The sequence below is a fragment of the Echiichthys vipera genome, assembly GCF_963691815.1.
Source record: "Echiichthys vipera genome assembly, chromosome: 15".
Taxonomy (NCBI): Eukaryota; Metazoa; Chordata; class Actinopteri; order Perciformes; family Trachinidae; genus Echiichthys; species Echiichthys vipera.
The window spans coordinates 17,052,750-17,074,942 of NC_139840.1; the positions used below are offsets into that span (position 1 = coordinate 17,052,750).

Genomic DNA, 22,193 nt, shown 5'->3' on the forward strand with positions numbered 1-22,193 from the left:
CAGACCACTTTTTGGTGTCAGTAATTGCGGACAATGGAGGAACCAGCGAGTCCTGTAACACCACAAACACTGCGTGCTCCATCACTAATGTGACCTGTGGAAATACATTCAGTGTTCAAGTCACGTCCGTCAGAGACACCTGCCACAGCCAGCACAGTCAGACCTACAGCATCCTGTCAGGTATGAAAACTTCTTTGAAGAAAATCTCTGCACACCTGAATGTGTCGGAGGAAAGTGTAATCTTAAACAATGAGAAAATCTCCCGCCACTGTTCGTGAATAAGTATAATGAGCAGCAACACAACATCTACTTATATACATACATAGATGCTGCCCCAATCATCCAATGGGAGGCCTATGGAGGGTCTTTGTGATCCAGTCATATATGTCAGAAGTTAGCTATAAGCAGACAGTGTACCGTCGTTTTCTCATCCATCTTTGCATAAATCCATTTATTTTGTCACCATTTTAACAATCACGTTTACCTTCTAGCTCCCTGCCGGCCTCAGGGAATCCGAGGCAACCTCGACTGTGTGACCAACTCTGCCTGGATATCATGGGATGCTGCTTCTGGGGCGGACAGTTACACTGTGTCAGCTGTAGGTGGAGGGGACTATACAGCCAACTGCACCACTTCCTCCAACACTACCTGTGAGGTGGAAGACCTTGCGTGTGGCGTGCTCTATAACTTCAGTGTTATTGCGAAAAACAGCAAATGTGAGAGTCCGCCGAGTGCCACCATCGATTTGCAGACAGGTAATATTTCAATTTCATGTTTCACTCTTTAATTCAAAAAATAATGAGTTAAACAGAAACCCATGCGTGCTGCAGCGTCAGTTAATGGCATGTGTCTCTTGCCCCAGCCCCCTGCTCCCTCTCTGCTATCACTGCGGTCCCTCAGTGCCGCAATTCCTCCATCCTCGTCTTGTGGAATGTGGCGGAGGGCGGCGAGGGAAACACTGTGTACACTGCCACAGCAGAAGCCAGTGACCATACCTACCTATCCTGCAACAACACTGGCACTAGCTGCTACCTCCAAGGAGCGCGATGTGATCTCCATTACACCATCATTGTTGCTACTTCATCAGACCAGTGCAGCAGTCTCAGAAGTCCACCGTACAAAATTAGCATGGGTTTGTAGATTTTTGGTTTGTTTTCTGTCTATATATTACTTTTATTATTAATACAATTTAGTCAGGACCCAATGGAAGGTCCATAGTACAATAGAAAAGTAACACAATAAATACAAAAATTTAGCAGTTAAAATAAAGTACGATTCATAAAAATTACATAAAGATTTGGAAATTCATAAAATAAATTCAAGTGCTGCTAAATCTGCACGGGAGTACGAGACATCTGTGACTTAGGAGGAAGAGTGGGTTGTCCACCGATTGGTCTGCGGTCTGACCCCCTGCTCCTCCTGTCCACATGTCGAACTGTCCTCGAGTGTGACATTGAACCCCAAATTGCTCCAGATGATTGGCCAGCACCTTGCATTGTAGCTTATAGCCATCGGTGTGTGAGAGTGTGCGTGAATGGGTAAATGAGAGACTAAAAATATTAAGCACTTTGGATAAAAGCACAATATAACTGCAGTTAATTTATCATCTATTTCGGATGTTTCCACAGAGCCGTGTCCACCCAGGAACGTGGTGGTTAACGCCACCTGTGAGGACGACAGCGCAATGGTGTCCTGGAGCACCTCTCCTGTGGCTGAGACCTATCATGTCGTCGCCATGGGTGTAGACGGGCATGTGCACACTTGCAACACCACCTCCAGTAACTGCAGCATATCAGAGCTCCACTGTGACCAGCAGTATACAGTCTTTGTGACGGCCAGCCACGAAAACTGCTCCAGCAAGGCCAGTCAAAATGCTACGGTCAACACAGGTATTGGTCGTTATATAGAGAAGACATGGAGCGTACCAGTGCATGAACATACATTGACCTGACATGACTGAACAATATTAGATTCCGCAGTTTAATCTTTTTCTTTTCTGTCCAGGTCCCTGCCAGCCTGATGGTCTCTCAGTTACTTTCAACTGTAACAACCAGTCTGCGTTGCTGTCATGGACGCCCAGAGATAACGCTGTAGATTACTATGGCTGTGCCCAGGCTGGAAACAGAGACATGCTTTACTGTCACAGCACAAATCCCACCTGCACGATCCAGGGTCTCGATTGTGGATCACTTTACAATTTCTCTGTCCAGGCCTCAGATGGGACATGCAACAGCTCCTTCAGTGACCCAGTGCAAAGTGGAATAGGTATAAGAGCTGCATAAGATTCAGTAAATGTAACATTTGCACTTAAATGCATTAATACATTAAATCCTCCCTCTCTATCTCTCTTAGCTCCCTGTCCTCCAGATACTGTTGAGGTGCAGCTGTTGCCGATGCATATGGAGATCCAGGTGATGAGCTTCAGCTGGACAGAGATCACCTGTAGAGACACAGAGTACAGGCTGAAGTTAACAGGAAGTCTCCTGGGAGACAGCCAGGCTCAGTTCGACCTCTCTTCCTCCTGGACGAGCCGGATATACTTTGAAATTCCTCTCCCCTGCGGTTCATCCTACGTCGCTACAGTGGAAAGCAGGAACGCTGGCGGTACCAGCGAGCCATCTGTGCCTCTCAACGACACAACAGGTAAACTACACTTTTCACGTCTTTGGCATTTTGCTGTAGATTAAACTACCCGCCAACAACACTAATTTAATATTAGCACAACCGTAAACATCTACAGCAGGAAAAGGTGACATAACACAATAGTGAAACACTGACAGGGAACATTTTACTGCACAATGACTACTTTCACTACTTTAAGCATATGTTGCCGATATACTTGGGATGGTATCATATTTGCTATTAGTACTGTTTTTGCCTTGTTTTTTTTTACTGAATTTAAGAACTTTTTATTAATAATAGTAAATATAAGATGAGAAAAAATAACACTTCCCTTCAAAAATGACCTTGATATGGCAGGTTTTTTGCTTTCTAATAAATGCAGTGGAGTAGAAGTATGAAGTAGCTGGAAATAGATATACTCTACAAATACAATTACCTCAAACATGTAGTTATACCTGTCTTATTCCTACTGTGACCAACCGAAATGGTGATTAAAATATTAACAATAGGAGGTCTAACTGGATTATATCAATCAGGAAAAAATAAAGCTCTTATCCACACTTTAAAGGCCTTCAAAACATATTTTCTGAGTCGGTTTCTAACAGTATGAGCGACGGGGTCCTACAAGAATAGATTATTTCACATGAGCGATTGGTGTATCGGTGCCTCTGTCTCAGGGTCCTGGTATTTTGCATGTTGGTTCACTGTCATACTGTAATGTCTTACTGTAACACAAGAATTGCTATGAGTCACAGTTAAAGGCAAAAGCACAACCTTTTAAAGTTTTAGATGTTTTAAATAACTCCAATTTCTCTTCTCACAGCTCCTTGTCCACCATCAGGAGTGGTGTACGACGGTAACAGCTCCTTTGTCACAGTTTCGTGGAACACGTCTGTGTTTGCCACAACATACACGGTGTACAACAACAGTGTGACGCCAGAGACCCAGCTGTGCAGCACTGCAGGCCTGTCCTGCTCTCTTTCCAACATTGCTTCCACTAACCTGGTGATCACAGCTGGCAACACAGCTGGAGAAAGTGAAGGGACGTTAGTCACAAACGGTAGGAACTGATGTGTGTGCTCATCAAGATTTGACACATTTAAAAAGACACATTTTACTGTGTATTTTTATAGTTATATTTCAAACTCTATTCTATTCCATCCTGTTTTATTACTACGGTATATTATACGACTACCTTTCACATTTAACTTTATATCATATCACATTACATATATTATTATTCTATAATATGTAAATATGTTCTGGTTTGTGATTTTTGCATCATATTTTATATTATAGTTATATTACTTCTCTATATTATTACAGTCAAACACAATGTGCCACTTAGTGTTTAATTAATCATATCATCAGGGTGGTGTATACTGGTAATATAAACTTAATGACTGCAATTTTAGTATAGTTTTTAAATGCTTTATTATTTATTATTTTTTTGTTATCCATTTATGTGTACTGTTGCTGTCCTTGTGCTGCTGTAACAACCGAACTTCCCCTCTGGCGATCAATAAAGGTTGATCTTGTTTTTTAAAACAAACTCATTGATTTAAGCTTTTACTCTCTAGTGGTCACACAAGGACGCAGGAGGAGAGATCTTGGGGAACAAATACCTGAGAATGGTGAGTTTGTATTTGTAAGAACAGCTGTTACAGAAATTATAGTATAACAGTGAACCATTCATAATTGGCGTGATATATTATTTTCTCAGTATTCATACATGATGTAGTTGAGCCAAACAAGTCTTTAATTCTGCCTTTAAAGCAAAATGACTTACCATTAGCTTTCTCATAATTCAGTCCACATTTATCGATCAGACAACCTAATTCACAACTGTTCCTTGTTACCCCTAACAGGAGACCAATCAGCTCCAGTCCTGAAGGTCACACAAGCAACGCCAACAGTTGTTTTTGTTGAGTGGTCTCCAGTAGATGCCGCTTCCCATTACAGCCTGGTTATCAGGCAGCAGGGCCACTCCAGCAAAGCTCAGGAGATGGAGGTGTACGGCGAGAGCATCATTCTCACTGACCTGAGCTCGAACTCGACCTACTGTTTCTACGTGAAGGCCATGGGCGCAGGTGGACCGGAGTCAGAGCCTGTGTGTTTGCAAACAGGACAAGAGCTAGCCCAATAAGGAAAAAACTTTTCCAGACAAACCTAGAAGTCTGCACGTGTCCCAATTAAAATGTGATGTGTCTTACAATTTGTCCAATCAGGTCATGACACAAGGGGCGATGTGTCTTCCAAGTAAGCACCCATGCCCAAATTATTTGTAACTTCCTCTGTGCTATGCTTGTGTAAAAAAAAACTTTATCGATCTTTTGTCTGCTAGTGGTGGAGGTTATATATTTTATACCTGGGGCACTGCTACTTTTTTAAATTTGAATCACTTTTGTAAATTATACATTAGTCGTCTTAAAGTTAATTTATCAGGATGTTTTTAACAGGAGTATTTACTTTTTACAATTTCTAAATATGTATTTAATATAATGTAAAATATTCTCAGGCTATATTGTAATAAAAGTCAAAAATATTGTTTACATTTGTGTCTCAGCTTAATGATTCTGCAGCTTCCATAGAAATATGCGTTTGACTGACATTTGCATGCATTTTTTTCTCTCAAAAACAAGAACAAAACATGTTGTTTGTAAAAGCGTTTTTATTAGAAAACAAAATGCAACAGAGCAATAACCCAAACACAGCACGGGCAGGGCTCACTGTGTGGTAAAATTTTTTACCCTTTGCAGACTGCTCTTTAGAGGATTAAAACATTCTCAGGCTGTCTACACACGACCATGGACAGAATTGCTTTGTGCTGAGCCGTTGTTGGTCCACATCGTTGCTACGCTCAAATCCGCATATGACGAAATTCCAGACATATGCACTGTAACAGTAGTCACATTTAGCAATACAAATTTGTTTGGCTTTTGAACGAGAAATAACACTTATTCTTTATACATCATATAAATTATATGATGCCAGTGTTGAGCTGAGCTTTCAGCACCGACTGTACCCAACCCAGCAAGCAATGCAAGTCGGACCATTTATCGTGTGTAGTGACAGCCTCCAAAACTGTATTTACAAACCCATTTCTTCACTGGGCAAACAAATGCATCATAGAAAATTAAAATAACATTTTTGCCACTTTTTAAATTTCAAGTGAAGACTAACAATGGTCTAATGGGGAGTGAAAAAGGCAGAAAAACATAAAAGTAAAGCAACATTACATCGGCCAAATACGACAGTTCCAGATGTCCAATGTGCTGACATTCCTTCTCTTTAGCACAAGTGACGGACCAGACAGCTTGATAGAAAAAAAGGAGGGAAAACATAGGAGTAGAAGAAGTAATATTGCTGGGAGGCGACGTTTACTCAGTGCTCTGACTCCTTCTGCGTTCAATATGTTTACTGTGGTCATTACTGGACTCTCGCTGATGATGGCTCCTGTCTTTGCTACCACTATGTTTGTGAGAGCGCTGCTCTCCGTCTTTCTCCCTGTCGTGGCTGCGCTCTTTTTTCCTGCTCTTCTCCTCTCCCCCACTTTTGTGCTTCCTCTCCCTGCTTCGACTACGGCTCGACTTTTTGGCCTTCCTCTCTTCTCTGTGCCTTTCCCTGTCGTCTTTATGCCTCCTGTCGTCGGTCTGTCCCCTGTTCTTTTTATCCTTGGACCTCTCCCTCTCGGCGCCTCGATCTTTATGGTGTTCCCTATCCTTCTTCCTGCTCTTTTCATCCCCGCCGTCTCTTTCTTTGTCTCGACGTTCGTTCCTTCGGTCGCGGCTGCCGCTGCGACTTCTTCTACGTTCTCGTCGGTCTTGGTTCCTATCTGCACTGCGAGACCGTCGTCTCTCCCTGTCCCCTCTCTCCCTATCCCGGTCCCTGACTTCCCTGACTTCCCTGACTTCCCTACCATCCCTCCCATCCCTCTCCTTCTTCTGGCGGTCACGCTCCCTCTCCAGCTCTCGGTCAAAGCTGGGTCCGTGGCGTTCTTTCTCACGTTGGTGGCTCCTGCTCCTTGACCGTTTAGGTGACCTGCGGGGGCTTGGTGTCCGTCTGGGTGTCCTGGCAAGAGGTAGGCATGGTAATGTTAAACCAGAGAGCTAAGATTTAATAAATTATAGAACACATACTGTATACCTACACACATCAGAATAATTGAAGAGTCCACAGAATAATGGCCAGTGTTGGCAACAGGCATTAATTTCTGTAAGTTTAAAAAGTTTTATAATTTGTATAGTTTTCCCTGTTAAATAGCTTGGAGTAAAAGCTGGGATAAAACAGGAAAAATAACTTATGGAGCCAGGTAAGATTAGCTTGAGAAAACACAAGTCAACACTAAATAGCTTGAATCATTTGCTGCATTACCTGGAGCGGCGTCGTTCCCCTTGCCTCCCTGCCTCTGCCACAGCGGCTTCTTCCTCCTGCGGCTCCTTCTGAACAACCTTACGAGGCCTGGCCTTCATCTGCTGGTCAATAAGCTTCTGCACAGGCACTGGGATACGGGGGAACAGAGTGGAGAACCACTCTAGTTTGGTCAAAAATGAGCGCAGCATCTCTCCAACAGTCATCACACAGCCACCTCCTGCCTTCACGTCGAGTTCCTTGAATCAAACGGTGGGGAAGAACCATAGAGAAACTCAATTAGCACACACAGACAAGATCAGACAAATGTCATTGCTTTTACAAACTTGCCTCTAATCAAAAAGTTATTTGTGATGACCATGTACTGAACCTTCACCTCTGTTCATCTAGCTTAATATCTCATATCAATCAAAATGTGGCTGGATTTATTTTGATAATATTAAGAGGAAACAAAGCTATAAATAAGTATATTTAAAAAAACTTTGCCTCATCTAAACTGCCTGGTAGTTCCTGGAGTCTGTATTTACAGAGTGGGCTTTAAAAAGATCATATTTATAAGATCCACCCCCCTTTCCTTCACATCATTGGTTTAAGACAGCACGTTCAAAACATACTGTTTTCTACAGTCCAGACATGAAGGGAGGGGGAGAGCAGCATCTGAAAACATTGAGACGCATCCTCATTGAGCCAAAGGGACAAAGAGAGAGAGAAGCCCTGGCTTCTTTCTTCAGCCTCCCAAAAGCACAATGAACGTTTAAGGGGGCTTAGTAGCGTAAAAACGGCCCACAGTGTAAGCACAGATTGGAGCAGGAAGGCAAAGTGCACACCAGTTAAAGAGTTATTGACTTTATATGGTAGAGAACAGCCGCTTTGCACTCACACACGCAACCCAACAGTGCTGAGATACAATATCCAATTCACCTGCTGCACAATGGGGATCTAAAGAAAAAAACAGGGGGATTAACCAGTTGGGTAGGATTTCATATGATCAATTCAAATATAATGCAACAGAACATCAAAGGAGGCATGGCTGCACAGCCTGGTGTCAAATTATATTCTATTCAAGATGATGAAAACACAACAGATTTACACTTGACATGTGTTGTATAGTTTGTATCGATCTATTTATCCCAGATTAAGTTTTGTGCAACAAGTCCTGATAAAAGTTTATCAAAAACAAAGGGCATGCCGTAATATATTATTACATTGATTTACTCAGCATCATATACGGTACTTACCCTGTCAAAAATCAGCCGCAGAGCAGTGAGAAAGTAACCTAGCTACTCAGGTTTAGAGGACAAAAACTGCGGGACAATTAAGCCAAATGAAGGCAAAGGTGAAAAATCAGCTAGGAGCATCACAATAGGGGCGGGGGCTGACAGTTTTTAACGTATGTCGTGTGCGTATGACTCTGTATTCAATGGAGAGAAAGAAACATCAAATTATTACCCGAGGTGACATACCTCCTCATCATCCAGGAAGCCGTCGTACCAATCTATTAAATCTGCTGGAGGCTGAGTGTACCTGAGGTAGAACAAAACAGAGAGCACCATATGAGCATCCGCATCAGAATATCATGTTGCACAGTTATAGTTTCAATTATGGACTTCGAATGATACCTCATACACTCATTGTCAAGATAGGTGAGGTTAATATGGGCAATGATTTACGGCAAATACTTTGTGAGCCGCATCAATGATGCAACTAAGACATTACAATAACATTTCCCTTATGCATATTATAAACTACCAATACCACTATGATATATTGTTACATTGGAGGGGAAGAGGAGATACAGTACATTACAATACTGCAGTCTAGTGGTTATGGGTTCAAACTAAACAAAATGAACCACTCTCTTTTCATGTAAACTATTTATTAAAAATCTATACAGACAAAACATAATATTGCGATACTCAAGTGTCTTTTTTTTTTTTACACACCTAGTAACAATGCCTACAATCCTCCATTAACTCCCTTTCTATAAAAATTATATTTTCAATACATATATTGCCGTAACAATAAAAAGTGTCTGTCTTTCTTCGGAAAAAGGCAGGTAATTCAACAATCAAAGGCTGTCTGAACAAAAATGTGCCAATTATCTAGTAATACACAACATTTCTGGAACTATTAAAAAAAACCTAAACATAGAAGAATTATGGTGGTCAAATTTGGTCAAACCAAAAAAATCATACCGTATGTACATGAAGCCAAGCGCTCTGATGTATGGAGAGTCTGTGTGAGTGATCAGACCCATCAGCTGTTTGCGAGTCAGCTTGAGAGTAAACAGTTTGTATAGAAGACAGAAAGCAGTAGACACGATACCACCAGTCCCAACTCCACGCACCTATCAAGGATGAAAAGATATTTGTAACGCACATCGTTGATCATTGTACACAGCAAAACCATTCCGGACAAACTATCTTTTGACAACAATACTGATTGAAGAACAATAATCCAAGAACAAAGAAATAATGTAAGGTGTCATACATAAATCACCATTCTCCACATTGCTAAAGGAAATGTAAAGGGGGGGTAAAAAGATGGGGAATATAAAAAGCACGTACTTCCCACTTACCCCTCCGCACATTCCAGTCTGGCCTGCAGTCTTTCTGCTCCCTTTTTCCCATGGCTCAGCATGAGTCACCTGTAGGCCCACAAAACTATATATAAGATAGTTTACACACCCACACGTCTCACCTTTTTGTTTTTAAACATTTCTACAGATTTTATAGTTGATTTGTTATCTTTTGTAGAGCTGTATCAACCATTACTTTTTTATCCACATGTAAAACACGTAACTTAATGTGAAAAGTGATATATGAATAAAGGCATTATTATTATTAGAGCTGCCATTACCCACCACGCTCAGGGAGATCCCGTCCCTCTCCTTGAAAACTTACATCAGGAGCTTCATGTGAAATGCTGATCTTCATGAATGTTGCCACTCCAAATAACAGTACTAATAACACACCTTGAATTGTTTTACATTTGTTCTATTTCCCTGTGTATTTTATTGCACTGATCAGGAGTAGCATCGTAATTCCATTGTTTTCTGTACAATTACCATAAAGCATTTCTATTTAACTCTACAACCAATAACTATGGGTTGCATAACAGTGCTGAACTGTCATAATCCATCATTAAGTTCTGACCTATAACTACTCTTCACCTTTAAACCATGGGGTCTTCCACGTTTTTCAGGCCAGGGACCCCTTAGCAGACATAGATCAAGCGGGAACCCCCTACTACAAATATGGTATTAAATGTAGTATATGAAGTTGGGCCTAACAGCTATATGATGGCCTACAGCCTATACACACAGCTTTTTAATGATGCATACAATACTGCTATATTACAATCACCATTATTTGCATATTCATATACATCATATGTTAATGTTAAAATACACTACGAAGGCACATTGAATCCTCCAGCTATCTGTGCATGGCTCCCTTAGTGTCTACCTTGCCTATAAGCCAGTAACCCTATCATCAAAGTTATTTACAAGTGTATCTTTTCTAATTATACGTTACATTCATGCTAGTATATATATATATATATATATATATATATATATATTTTTTTTTTTTTTTTTTTTTAATAGATTGGAAGGATTATCAAACAATTTGGCGGACCCCTTGCAATAACTCTGAGGACCCCTGGGGGTCCCGGACCTCCTGTTGAAGACTAAACCCCCAAGATATTTAAACTACTAGTAAGCGTTAACGTTAATATAATCACTTTTAAGTAAACCAGACGTGGCGTTGTAACGGCAGCAAACAGCGCCTTATTTGATTGAGGTAAGGCTAGCTCCGTGGCTAATGTTAGGTAGCGGCGGCTTACGAACAACTAAGTGAGAAGAACACAAATGTTACATAGTTTTTAGCGCAAAAAGTGAAGGACAAGACAGCGGAAATCTTTCTGAAAAATCCTAAAGTTAGACAAGTTAAAACTAACGCTGTGTTATTCCAGTTTCTTGTTTTTTGACGACTGCAGTTGCTAACTTTACCGCCGTAGCGAGAGCTTGACTGGTGGTTACCTAACTATCATGCGGGTTAGCATTCAGCTAACGTTACCTTGAAGTAGATTTCGTCCACGACTTCATGGTAGGTCTTTAGTTCATAAAGCTGAACTTTGAAATACGGCGAAGACAGCACATTTGTGAGAATCATCGGGTTGAGGTTCATAGTCTTTTCGTTGCCCCACAGAGGCAGTACATTTCCGTGTTTTCCCGGTGCGGGCTTGCTCGCGGCCTGTGTTGGTAGCTGGTTTCCCACGTTAGCCATGTTAGCTCAATCCCACGCCGCCAAGCTTCAGTGTACAGTTACCGTGTTTCCGATTACAAATCCATCACATCGAGTGAAATGTCGATCGTTAACAATGTTACGTCCGTTAACTTGTTGTTGACTTCTTGGTTTAATTGCCGATAACAGCTTCCCGCCGTCGCTGTAGCTAAAATGCTGTTGCGAGGTGGAACCGGAACTGTAACTGTTAAGTGGCGCAGTGTGAACCGAGTCTCTCTGTTCCCGTCAGTACGTCAACATGGAGGATGAGGCGCCATTCAATGTTTTCATCTCAGGAGTCATTTACGTTTTAATTAAATAAATACCTCACATGTTCAACCTACGTTGTCTTTGAATGGCATTGGATTTCATGATACAAATGTAATAATAATAAATAGATTTGTCGAGTTTTGCAAAGTAAAAAAAAAAAAACTATTCCTAGAGGATAGAAGTTTTATTGGAATTTTGAAGACCTACCCTGGAAAATAACTTGGCTTTTACCTCATACATTTTGTATTTTTAACAAGGTAAAATAATACATTTTTACATAAAATATATCCAGTAAACTCTAATATCCACGAAACTTATATACACATTCTCTTTAAATGTGAATCTACAAAGAAATGTTGGTATATGATTGAAATTGTTTCATTTTCCACCCACCCCCCCACATAAAAAACTTAAAAATAAACTGTGCACACACCAATGGTTTAATGGTTACACTGGCAACTGTGCAAACACACACAGTATATCTAGACTTCTGCAAAAAATGATCTGTAGCCTTAGTATTATATCATGGTGTATTTGAAAAGATGTCAAACTTTTTTTAAATTTCATGATTTTAAATTACTGTTTCACAATATCCATTTGTGTTCATTTTCTATTTACTGTTTGCCCTTCATTTTAATGCGAGGTAAAATGTTCCTTCACATATCTTCTGCATAAAAAAAGGCGAGTGAAATGCAGCACAAAACGTTGGGAGTTATCCAGAGTACACATGCTTTAAATTGACTTTTTATTAGGCCTTAAATACAACATTAGCATTCATACGTCTTATAATCATCATGGGCTTTACACAGTTCACTTTCAATACACACATAAAGTAGTTTACATACTTTAGTTATGACTTCAATTGAATTCAAATTGAATTCAATTTCATTTGCTGCCACTTATATATACTATACAGTTTGGCACATTTACAACATCTGTGGTAAAAATACATTCATTACTGTTGACTTTACAGACAACAGACATACATATATGCACAAACAAAATCATACAGACAAGACATAAAATCATACTACTATAAAACTTGGTATTTTAAATGCAGCATCCTCCTTCACAACCAGGTGAACAGAGGTGTTTATAATGAGTTTGAGCTACTGCCACACAATGGTGCTGTAACCATTGAAAGTGTCACAATGTCAGTTTTCTATTATTTTAAATATATGGGACTTCAAAGAACAGACACAGTCCCCCTACAGCCACTTATGGTGCAAGTAAAATGGTGAAACAAAATCAACCGTATCAAAGTAAAAGCTCGTTGGGCACTTAAGCATACTTATTAGCACAGAAATCCCTTAACAGCTCAAATGTCCCATAGATGGGTGAACAATGGAATTACAGTACTAACCTCTAGTCTTACAGTTTTCATAGAATAAGACCAACAGAAATGTTCACTAAACCATCTCAGTCACCAAAATGTTCCAATGATGTGGCCTTCACCCTCACGTCTTGAACACTAGGGGGCTCTCCTGATCAACACACACTGTTAGTCAGATGCAGAGGGATTGCTTAATATAAGATAAATAAGTGAGTAAGATGAGCATGGCAGGACCAAATTCTGATTGCACCTCAACAACGGAGTCTTGTGTCCCCTGCAACAGTGTAATACGGCACCCTTTATGACGGGCAAATGCTTCCCAAAGCCTAACGCTTCATCACCACCTGCTCATAGGCTCCAGCTGCGACCCTGAAAGAGAAGGCCACAATGTGTTACATGACAGGAAATGAGGATGGTTATCTGATCTGGCTGCCACTGTGGTGCATTCTTTTATATGCAAAACTATCACTGTGTTGTGAAATTAAAAGAACCTTAATATCTGGGTAATAGATTCCTTATTAGAATCCCTATTTGAGATATTTGCAGTGAATTTAGATTTGTAGTAAACGCCTGCTGCCTGGCACCCACAATCCAAAGTTACATAATCACACCCACCTCATATGCTGGCTTCCCAAGGCTGTACTCCCACCAGGACCGACAAACAAACTGAGTCCCTCCTCTGCAGCAACACACACAAAGACACACACAAATTAGAAATAAGGATACTGCCAATCAGTGTACAGTCAGTTGATAGGGGGATGTTGTTGCAAAACTAATGAGATATTTTATAGAAGATCTAGGGAAGTAGTTTATAATAGAACACCATCAAAAATGTACTCTCACACTAAAAATGTTTGCAACATCAGTCTCGGGAAGACGTCATTGTTCCTTAACACAATAAATGACTTGTACTGGGCAGCCACAATGTGCGGTCAGCTATCATTGAGGTAAAACTGACCTTGTGGTATTCATAGAAAGGATATGCAACCTAACCTCTGTAATCCTTAATGAAATAAACCTTAATATATATGCTGGTAAGTATGGTCCAAATTGACGAACAATTTATGATTTGACCATCGTAAACAATAAATATCTTATCATCATTCAGCATTTTAAAAGGAAGAATTTAAAGATGTTACGTTGTTTCATTGTAACACCTCAAAGTCATTTGATCTCATCAGCAGGATGGAAGGCAACTTTTTCACACCAGCCTTCCTTCATAAGTCCACTAAGTTACGGATTAGGTGTACGTACCCTCTGCACTGGAGTCCAAGAAACCATTGGTGAAATCCTGGCTCTGCAGGATTTTCTCTATTATGTCATCAGCATCCACCCTGGTGGCATCAACTCTCTTCAGTTGATTCTCCACTGAGTTCTGCTTTACTGGATGTCTAATGGAAAAACAGAAACAGTGTGGGGTATCACACAAATGTGCTTCATATGGGAAAAGAAAGACATAAGACCATGCATTCAGTTGTAAATAGAAACATTAGAGTCTGATCCCCATGTTTCTTTATAACAAGGTCATTTTACACGGAGGTAAAAGAAAAAAAATATATATATATTACCGTGGAACTTTAGCAGGGGTAGAGGGGTGTTCAGGTGCATGTTGACAGGTTACAGAGACTGGGGGAGTGGTCCTGCTCTCCCCCTGATGATCACTGGGATCCAGGTTGCTGCCGATGCCTGTGGAGGCGGAACCTCCCGACGCGCTCCTCCGATGGCACAGATCTGTTAAACTGGAGTGATTTGAGCTGTAACCTACAGAACAGGAGAGGAAATAGACCCTCAGAGGCCATGCTTATGATTTGTGTAACTGGTGTGGTAGTGACGGTGGTTTTGTTTGCAGGGAATAAATATGTGTCTCTGTGTTTGGTACCTGAGATTTTTGACTGCTGACTCGCATGGCTGGGTGTTCTGGAGTGACCATACGCTACCAGCTCCTCTGGGACGGATACAGACTTAACTGTAGTCTCTAAAAACACACACACATTTTTAAAATACCATGTTATGGATATTTTGTAAATATGTACACACAGGCAAAACTGCTATTCAGTGCTTATTCTTTCAGGTAAAAACCCTGGTAGATTCACTTACGATGCCTTTTATTCAGAGGCTTGTGAGGCAAAAACACTGATGATTATTTAAAAAATGTTATTTTCCACTCTTTAATAATCATGGCAACTCGTGAGCGACGGTTCTTTGTAGAACCATGTCAAAATTACTGTCTACAAAAGCTGCTGCTTTGCTTTTGTCAAGAAGTGATACACTAAAATGAATAACTTGCTTTTGTAAGGAACAACAAACTCTTTTAAGCCTTGGAGTCTGTATGTACATACCAGTAAGTGAATGGAATATGTGCTTGTCCCCTCCCTTTCTATCCTCATGGAGAAACTCTGCTTCAGCCTGCGGGTTTCCCAGAGTCATGGCTGTTGACGGGGGACTAAAGGGAAGACAGGACAGCGTGATGTTACTGAGGAGCAGGGAGATGTGCTAGGTATCATTGAGTGTTGCTTGAAAAAATCTCCTTCAACTGCTCTGCTCTTTACATAGACACTAAAAATTGGACTCTAATCTGATTAAAGCCCCAATGCGCAGGACTAGTTGGGCTTATCCGATATACAGTGCTGGGATAAAGCCTGACATCTGGCACGTCTGTCACACGCTTAATGTCAGGCCCCTTCAGCTATCTCGCTCTGGAGATTGGTCTAGCAAAGCAGACGAGTGTAGAACTGACATATAATTTTGGACTTTGGCGACTCCTAGCGGCAGAATACAGAAAGACATGGCAGCGCACAGCAATGCAAGCTGCTACCCTGGGACTGACTCCTATTGACACAACTTGTGCCAGCCAAATCACTCTAAAGATGCTATAATTTGATGTTGAACATACATTCTTGGATTTACTGATTATGTAGAAACATTATTCTGATATGTTTACGCTCTCCTTTAACTAGAAATATACTGTTTTTTTCTAAGTGCACTCCTTACTATATTCTACTATATATATCTTAACATTTTCAAACCACTGTTAATACTGTTCATACTGTATTTAATGTTTTCATACCCCTAACTGTTTATTAATTTATTCTTTAAATTCTGTACATTACTCGGCACTTTAGTGGGTTTTTTTGCACTTCTGGTTAGATGTAAACCGCATGTTGTTGCCTTAGCACCCGTACTCTGTGTGAAGACAATAAAGTTGAATCTAAATCTAAATAGATGGCACAAAGTATTACTTCTTTTAATATTATCGGCCTATTGCTTTGATCTGTACTCAAAAAGGTGCTGAGATGGTTTTTGACTGCAGTCATCAAACATACATTTTCATGTACACCAGTAAGCAAATATCAACGGCACCAGTCTGTTAAAACCATATGACAATTACTTTCTAGCAACTCCTGGACATTAACTAGGGAACGCTACTACTGTGCTACTAAAGATGCACAGGAATGAGGGCGGAGAGGCAGACAAATATTGACAAGTGGTAAAAAAAAAAAGAAGCGTCATCGCTCTTGTTCCTTCCCACGAATAATGAGTAACACCGCCTGGGATGAATGACTTGGCTATCCCTGAGTTTACACTTTAGACATCTCCTAGGCAGCAGTGTGTGTATTATTACACTTAGGGGGAGTTGGGACATGAAAGAGTAAAGGGAAAGACTGGTTGAAGAAAGTGAACTGTTTGCATATGGTACAGGCTTTGGCAAGATTGTGTTGTTACGTCACGTCCTTCGTGACAAACTGCTCTAGCTCTTGACAAAAGAGAAAATACAACCTCCGGGCCGAGCTGGTCACATTGAGCTGCTGAGGGGTTGGGCAGATTAATGTCTGGGTGAGGTGTTATTAGCTTTCAGATAAGATCTGAGCTACAACATAATACCTCATAGGTTATAACTTTAAACTCTGTGAGGGTCAGAAATATCACAATATAGTGTGTTTTCAGTTTTGTCACAGACAGGATGTGAGAACACTTTTCCTCTGTGGTTAGCTGCAGACTTTTGTAAGTGGGGGACGTTCTGTATTCGTCTCTGTAGTTGAATAAACTTGAATACAGCATACAAGTCAACATTTCTCTAGTAACAACTTCCAAATTTAATTGATATTCAGACTTTCACAATGAGTAGTAAAAACGCCGGATGAATAAATTCAAAATGAGCTCTTACGTTTTAAAACAGGGGTCTCCAGACATAAGTTGTGTAGTGATCACCACCTGTAACAGAAAAAATAGGGATGGTAATGTCAGTTTAAGAAGCTGCACCACTATTTCCCTGTGTAGTGTGATCTCAGAGGGTAAGTTGCTGTTAAGCCCATTGTAGATCTTTGCCCCAGAAACAATCAACATGTTTTAAGTGCATTCCCATGGTTCAGGCAGCTTAAAGATCACAAGCTCAGACATGTCAGGGCAACTACTGTCAGGAAACCTTTCCATCCATGACATAAATCCAGCTTAAATTAAAAATTAAAGTGTCTACTTTTTCTGATTAACTCAAGAACTGTTGACTTGCTTCAGAGCAACGTTGTTTTGCAAGAATAGGTTGTTAACTTATCTAGGCTTTGCTAAAATGCATTACATTTGTACAAACTATTGGACTGTACCAAAACATTGCCTGTTGTAGAGAATCTTAAGGGCATTTCCAGCAATATTTAAAGGAGGATTGTAGAACTATGCGTTAAAACACTACCACACCTTCAGAATTGAGTTGTCCTGTCTTGTGTTCTTGGTGTCATAACCCTCTAGAAGACATCGTCGTGTAATGCTGCCAGAGCCAGCAAACTCAGACAGGTTCAAGTCAGCAAAGCCCAGCTGCACAGGGATATAAGAGATCAACAGTTAGTTTCATTATCTCTGTTAAAGTACCAGCATTTCTGTAACAACATGTTTGCACATAATAAGCATCATCACATAATAATGTGGTGTCATAAAACATACAGTAATCTGCATTTGAAGAAATCCCCGCCAGGCTCAGGAGTTTTGAAACCAACCACACATGTCTGAGATGGGACTTTCAATACTTGAGAACCAGATAACCTAATTATTTACCATATCATTAAAGTTACTGGTTAACATAGCATGGATTTTGATTTACAGAGTTTTCAATCAGTAACCAAAGCCGGAAGCTAGAAATAAAAACATTCTTAGTAAATAGACTCAACTGACCGAAAAGTCCTCTAAGGGCACTTGAAGGCCGACTGTAATCACATACGTTTTATGATAAGAATGTGCTAATGGATATCTGACGCTGAAGCTGCTATTGTATGTTCACAACAGATGCCAGTGCACACACTTAACAACACAAGTATTACCTTTGCAAAACTTTTTCCACCCTTCAATTCCTAAAATGACAGAAACACAAAAGTCAGCGAGGTGACAAATGCCTGTTTCAATACATTCTCACACACTTGTTTCATTAAAACCTCTCAGTTTGTTATATGGTTACAAATTAACAGTGATTCTGATCGTATAAACATTTTCTTAGCACATTCATGTCTAAGTTAACTATCTGGACTCTGTTATGGAAAAATAGCTACCCTGCATTTTTGTAGTGTCAACAAAATATGCAGAAAAAGTGTCCTGTACCTTGCGCACAGACACCCGGCACAAACAGGGGTCCAGTACACCTGTCCCAGCATTGGCACTCATCTTACACATGAAGGAGAATCTCTTCCTCCAGTGAACACAGTTGGCTTGGACTGGCTCTCTGTGAGAAAAAAAAAAAATTAGAAACAGAAACACACAGACATACTGAATACTGAAACACCATTAATCACAAAACAGATTTATTCATTGTGTGAGGCTGCGTGAGATGTGTCCCAAACCATCAGGAATGATTGCAATAAGAATATAAATGTAGTAAACTACATCTTGTAATTTAGTCTTACATGATATTTTAGGATTTGAGCTATCTAAAAACTTTTATTAGATAAAATATTCACTCTTCCTGGCATCATCAGCAATAAGAGAGTAGTTTTAGTTGTCTGCGAGTTATATTATTATGCCTTGATAATATAAAGATCTTTTAGGAATTATCTTGAAAATAATATTTGTATAAATACACACAATTATAACATTTTCATACATCACACACAATAAACTTGTGGATGGAGCAAGAAACAATTTAAGAGCAGTGTTTGGGAACAGACAGTAACCATGGTAACAGGAGTTAGCGTTAACATGAGCTACGTCTGCGTCCTTTTTTCCAGAGTGACTCATTTCAATGATACAAACAGTTTTAATAATCACAGGCCCGAGAGGATTACTCGTGTATCCGTCTTTGAAATGGAAGAAGAAAACTTGTTTTGGGTCGAAACTGTCGAAAACAAAAATGAAGATAACATACATGTATAAATAAAAGAGAGGAAAGCCTGATACAAATGCGCAATCACCGGGAGTCTTCTATTGCAATCTCCAAATACCAATAATCACAGTTATTATTGTTATTATTATATATTTATATGACTGAATCAATCTGCTTTAACTCAGATTGTAACGTTGTTGCGTAGCAACCGCGCTTTGGTCAACTGTGTTAACGAAAGAAAGTCTGATAATTTACTTCTATTAAGAAAAACGTTAATCCAAATATATTTATAATTCATTGGCTCTTTTAAAATTGCTTTAAATCACAGCCTCCAGGGTCGTGGCCTAATGTTCACAGCAGTAGGTCTTCAACTCTTTTCTAACTTAGCTAACGTTAAGTTAAATACAGTTTGGTGCTCAGTTAAACGTTGAAAGTCCTGGGACTTTGTTGGCAACACAGAAGCAAAGCCGAGTCAACACATGCTTCACGTTAACAGGTGTCCAGCGAACACTACACAGGGACTGAGCCTACAACTAGGCAAAAACAAGTTTCACTTTTAATTTTAGCTTGTTCGAACAAACAGCGGACCGTGGCTATAAATAGCAAAACATTCTTACCGAGTCGACTCTTCGGCAAAGCCTCCATCCAGGAGTCGGACTTTACAGAATAAAACCCCGTTTACGAAGGGCACCGATGACAATTCCTCCAAGTCGTAGTCTACTCTGAATTTAAATCTCTTTTTCTTCATAAGAATGAACGACATGATATCCTAACAAGTCCAACCCTGAGCGAAGCGAGCGCACACGTCCCCCGCTCTGTGCTGTGGCCGTCGCTCGCTCAGCTGTCGCCGCTGTTGCTGTATTTCTGCAGACACGATTCAAAGTTCAAATCTCCTCCTTCACACCCACTGAGAAATGCATTTCATGACGCGAGGGAAACTCCGCCGTTTGATTGGACGCTGCAGCTGCACGGAGAAAAGAGAAATACCGAGGTCACGATCGTACACTTCACAGCTGAAGCTCATCCAAAGTGAATGCACTGTAGTGGCATTCTTCACGTGAGCACAAAAGTGGAAGTGTGGTAGAGAAGTGTGTGTGTGTGTGTGTGTGTGTGTGTGTGTGTGTGTGTGTGTGTGTGTGTGTGTGTGTGTGTGTGTGTGTGTGTGTGTGTGTGTGTGTGTGGTGTGTGTGTGTGTGTGTGTGTGTGTGTGTGTGTGTGTGTGTTGGGGGGTTTAAACATGTGTCATTCAGCAGACGTGACAAATAAAAAAATGCTAAATAAGCATATAGAAACTGTTGCAATGTGGTTCAAATGGCAGTTGTGACCCGGAGGTGTATTTTATTTCATGCTGTTTACAGTTGACAGTGGTGGGAGAAGTATTCAGGTCATTTACTCAGGTGAAAATGACAATAGTCACTCAGGATTACATTATTTCAATTTGATTGTTTAATTAAATTAAATTCAATTTTATTTATAGTGCCAAATCACAACAAAAGTTATCTCAGGACACTTTACAGAGTAGGTAAAGACCACACTCTATGACTTATTCATGATTTACATAGACCCAACAATTCCCCCGTAGAGTACGGTGGCAACGAAAACCTTCCTTATTACAGGCAGGAACATCAGACAGACCCAGCTCTATGGAGGACGGACATCTGTCTGCACCGGTTGGGGAGGAAGAAAAGGAGAGAGAGAAAGAGAAAAGACGGACAGATGGACAGAGAGAGACAAAGACAGACACAAAGACAGACACAGACACACTTCCAGTAACTATAATAATATATATAGTAAGTAAGTAAGTAGTTACTTTTTCACAGCTTAGTAAACCTAATTAAGGTCTGGTAAAATTTATTTTGTTGGAGGTTAAAGTTAATGAATAATAAGGGGCGCGGCCGCTTGAGTAACAGCTAGCCGCTGTCAGGATTAGCATGCTAACTCTGTCATCTCGACTTGGACTGTGGTCAGGTGCTGGTGTTACTATAAGTGACAAGATGGTTTGCTCTTCGATCAACTGAACCAACAGATGGTTTAGGAACACAACGTGTTAGCTCTGTTTTAGTTATGAAGTAGCTAATCTGGAGCAGCAGGAGGATTCAGGCCGTGAGGGTTGGTGTTTTACAGTCTGTGGGCATAGTACTGTGTTGAATATTGGTTTAAATCATATATCATAAATGCTGCCTGCACTTTACTGTGCTCTCTCTACCCTTTTAAAAAATCCTGTTCCTGTTACAAAATGTAAAAAAAGACTCCTGTTCCCTCCTGGTCCCGGAAAAAAAATCACAATCTGGACTCCCACTCCCGTTTATCTTGTAGCGGGAGTGGGAGTCCATATTGCCAAGCTCCTGTGGCTAATTCAGTAAACATCAGCCAGATGGACGTATCTCCCTCCCCCCAACGTCACATCAATGCAGTTTTTTGGTAAGAGGAAACAAGGCGGAGTCAAAGTCTGACAAGGCAACTCCCATAGGCGAGTAAGATTGGATCAGGTTGAGAGAACGAACCTTGACTTAGATGCCACCTCCATTTTTTATACAGTCTATGGCTTGTCCATGTGTTTTTCACCTAACTTCCTGTTCAAAAGACAGACTGTGCGTCTGCCCAATCAGGAGGATCCTCTGATAGATAAGTACTACCTTTTCTGGTAGAAGTTAATGTCATTCTGTTTTGTCTTTTTTTAGTTGTTGTTGTGTTTTCCTACTTGCCATTATGTTTTCATATTTGTTGTTTTGTGTCATGATTTGTTGTTGCGTTTTTCTTTTTGTTGCTGTGTTTTATGATTTGTTGTTATGTTTTCCTATTTTCTGTTGTGTGTTGTGATTTGCACTTCAGGGCCACCGTACCTGACCCCTTCTGCTGTGTGCACCACAGACTGCAGGTGTGCACTACCTTTAATCTTTGACACGAGGAAACACCGCCCTCCAGTGGCGACCAGCGGTGCCGCGCGGCAGGAAATACAACGCTATGTGTTTCTTTCTCTACTGACACGTCCTGTTAGATAAAGAGATTACAT

At 40.5% G+C, this 22,193-nt stretch overlaps 2 protein-coding genes across 3 annotated transcripts; both read right to left on the reverse strand.

Annotated features, from left to right (window-relative positions):
- Positions 1-5,295: 5,295 nt before the first annotated feature.
- prpf38b (pre-mRNA processing factor 38B) lies at positions 5,296-11,461 on the reverse strand. 2 transcript variants are annotated; one of them, XM_083927775.1, is made up of 6 exons: positions 11,073-11,461; positions 9,572-9,640; positions 9,189-9,340; positions 8,457-8,517; positions 6,997-7,232; positions 5,296-6,693 (listed from the first exon to the last, which is right to left on the reverse strand). In XM_083927775.1, exons 1-6 carry the CDS (start codon positions 11,280-11,282, stop codon positions 6,003-6,005), a joined length of 1,419 nt encoding a protein of 472 aa, XP_083783901.1. In that variant the 5' UTR covers positions 11,283-11,461; the 3' UTR covers positions 5,296-6,002. The 2 variants fall into 2 exon arrangements, with proteins under 2 accessions (XP_083783901.1, XP_083783902.1); XM_083927776.1 differs by having other exon boundaries at positions 9,561-9,640; positions 11,073-11,208.
- Positions 11,462-12,286: 825 nt separating this feature from the next.
- On the reverse strand, positions 12,287-20,031 carry LOC310957462 (EEIG family member 2-like). The gene is made up of 11 exons (XM_083928035.1): positions 19,798-20,031; positions 18,463-18,583; positions 18,189-18,218; positions 17,572-17,688; positions 17,048-17,094; positions 15,222-15,325; positions 14,762-14,857; positions 14,451-14,643; positions 14,137-14,273; positions 13,498-13,561; positions 12,287-13,251 (listed from the first exon to the last, which is right to left on the reverse strand). The coding sequence occupies exons 1-11, from the start codon at positions 19,941-19,943 to the stop codon at positions 13,209-13,211; spliced, it is 1,098 nt and encodes a 365-aa protein (XP_083784161.1). The 5' UTR covers positions 19,944-20,031; the 3' UTR covers positions 12,287-13,208.
- Between the last annotated feature and the right edge of the window lie 2,162 nt (positions 20,032-22,193).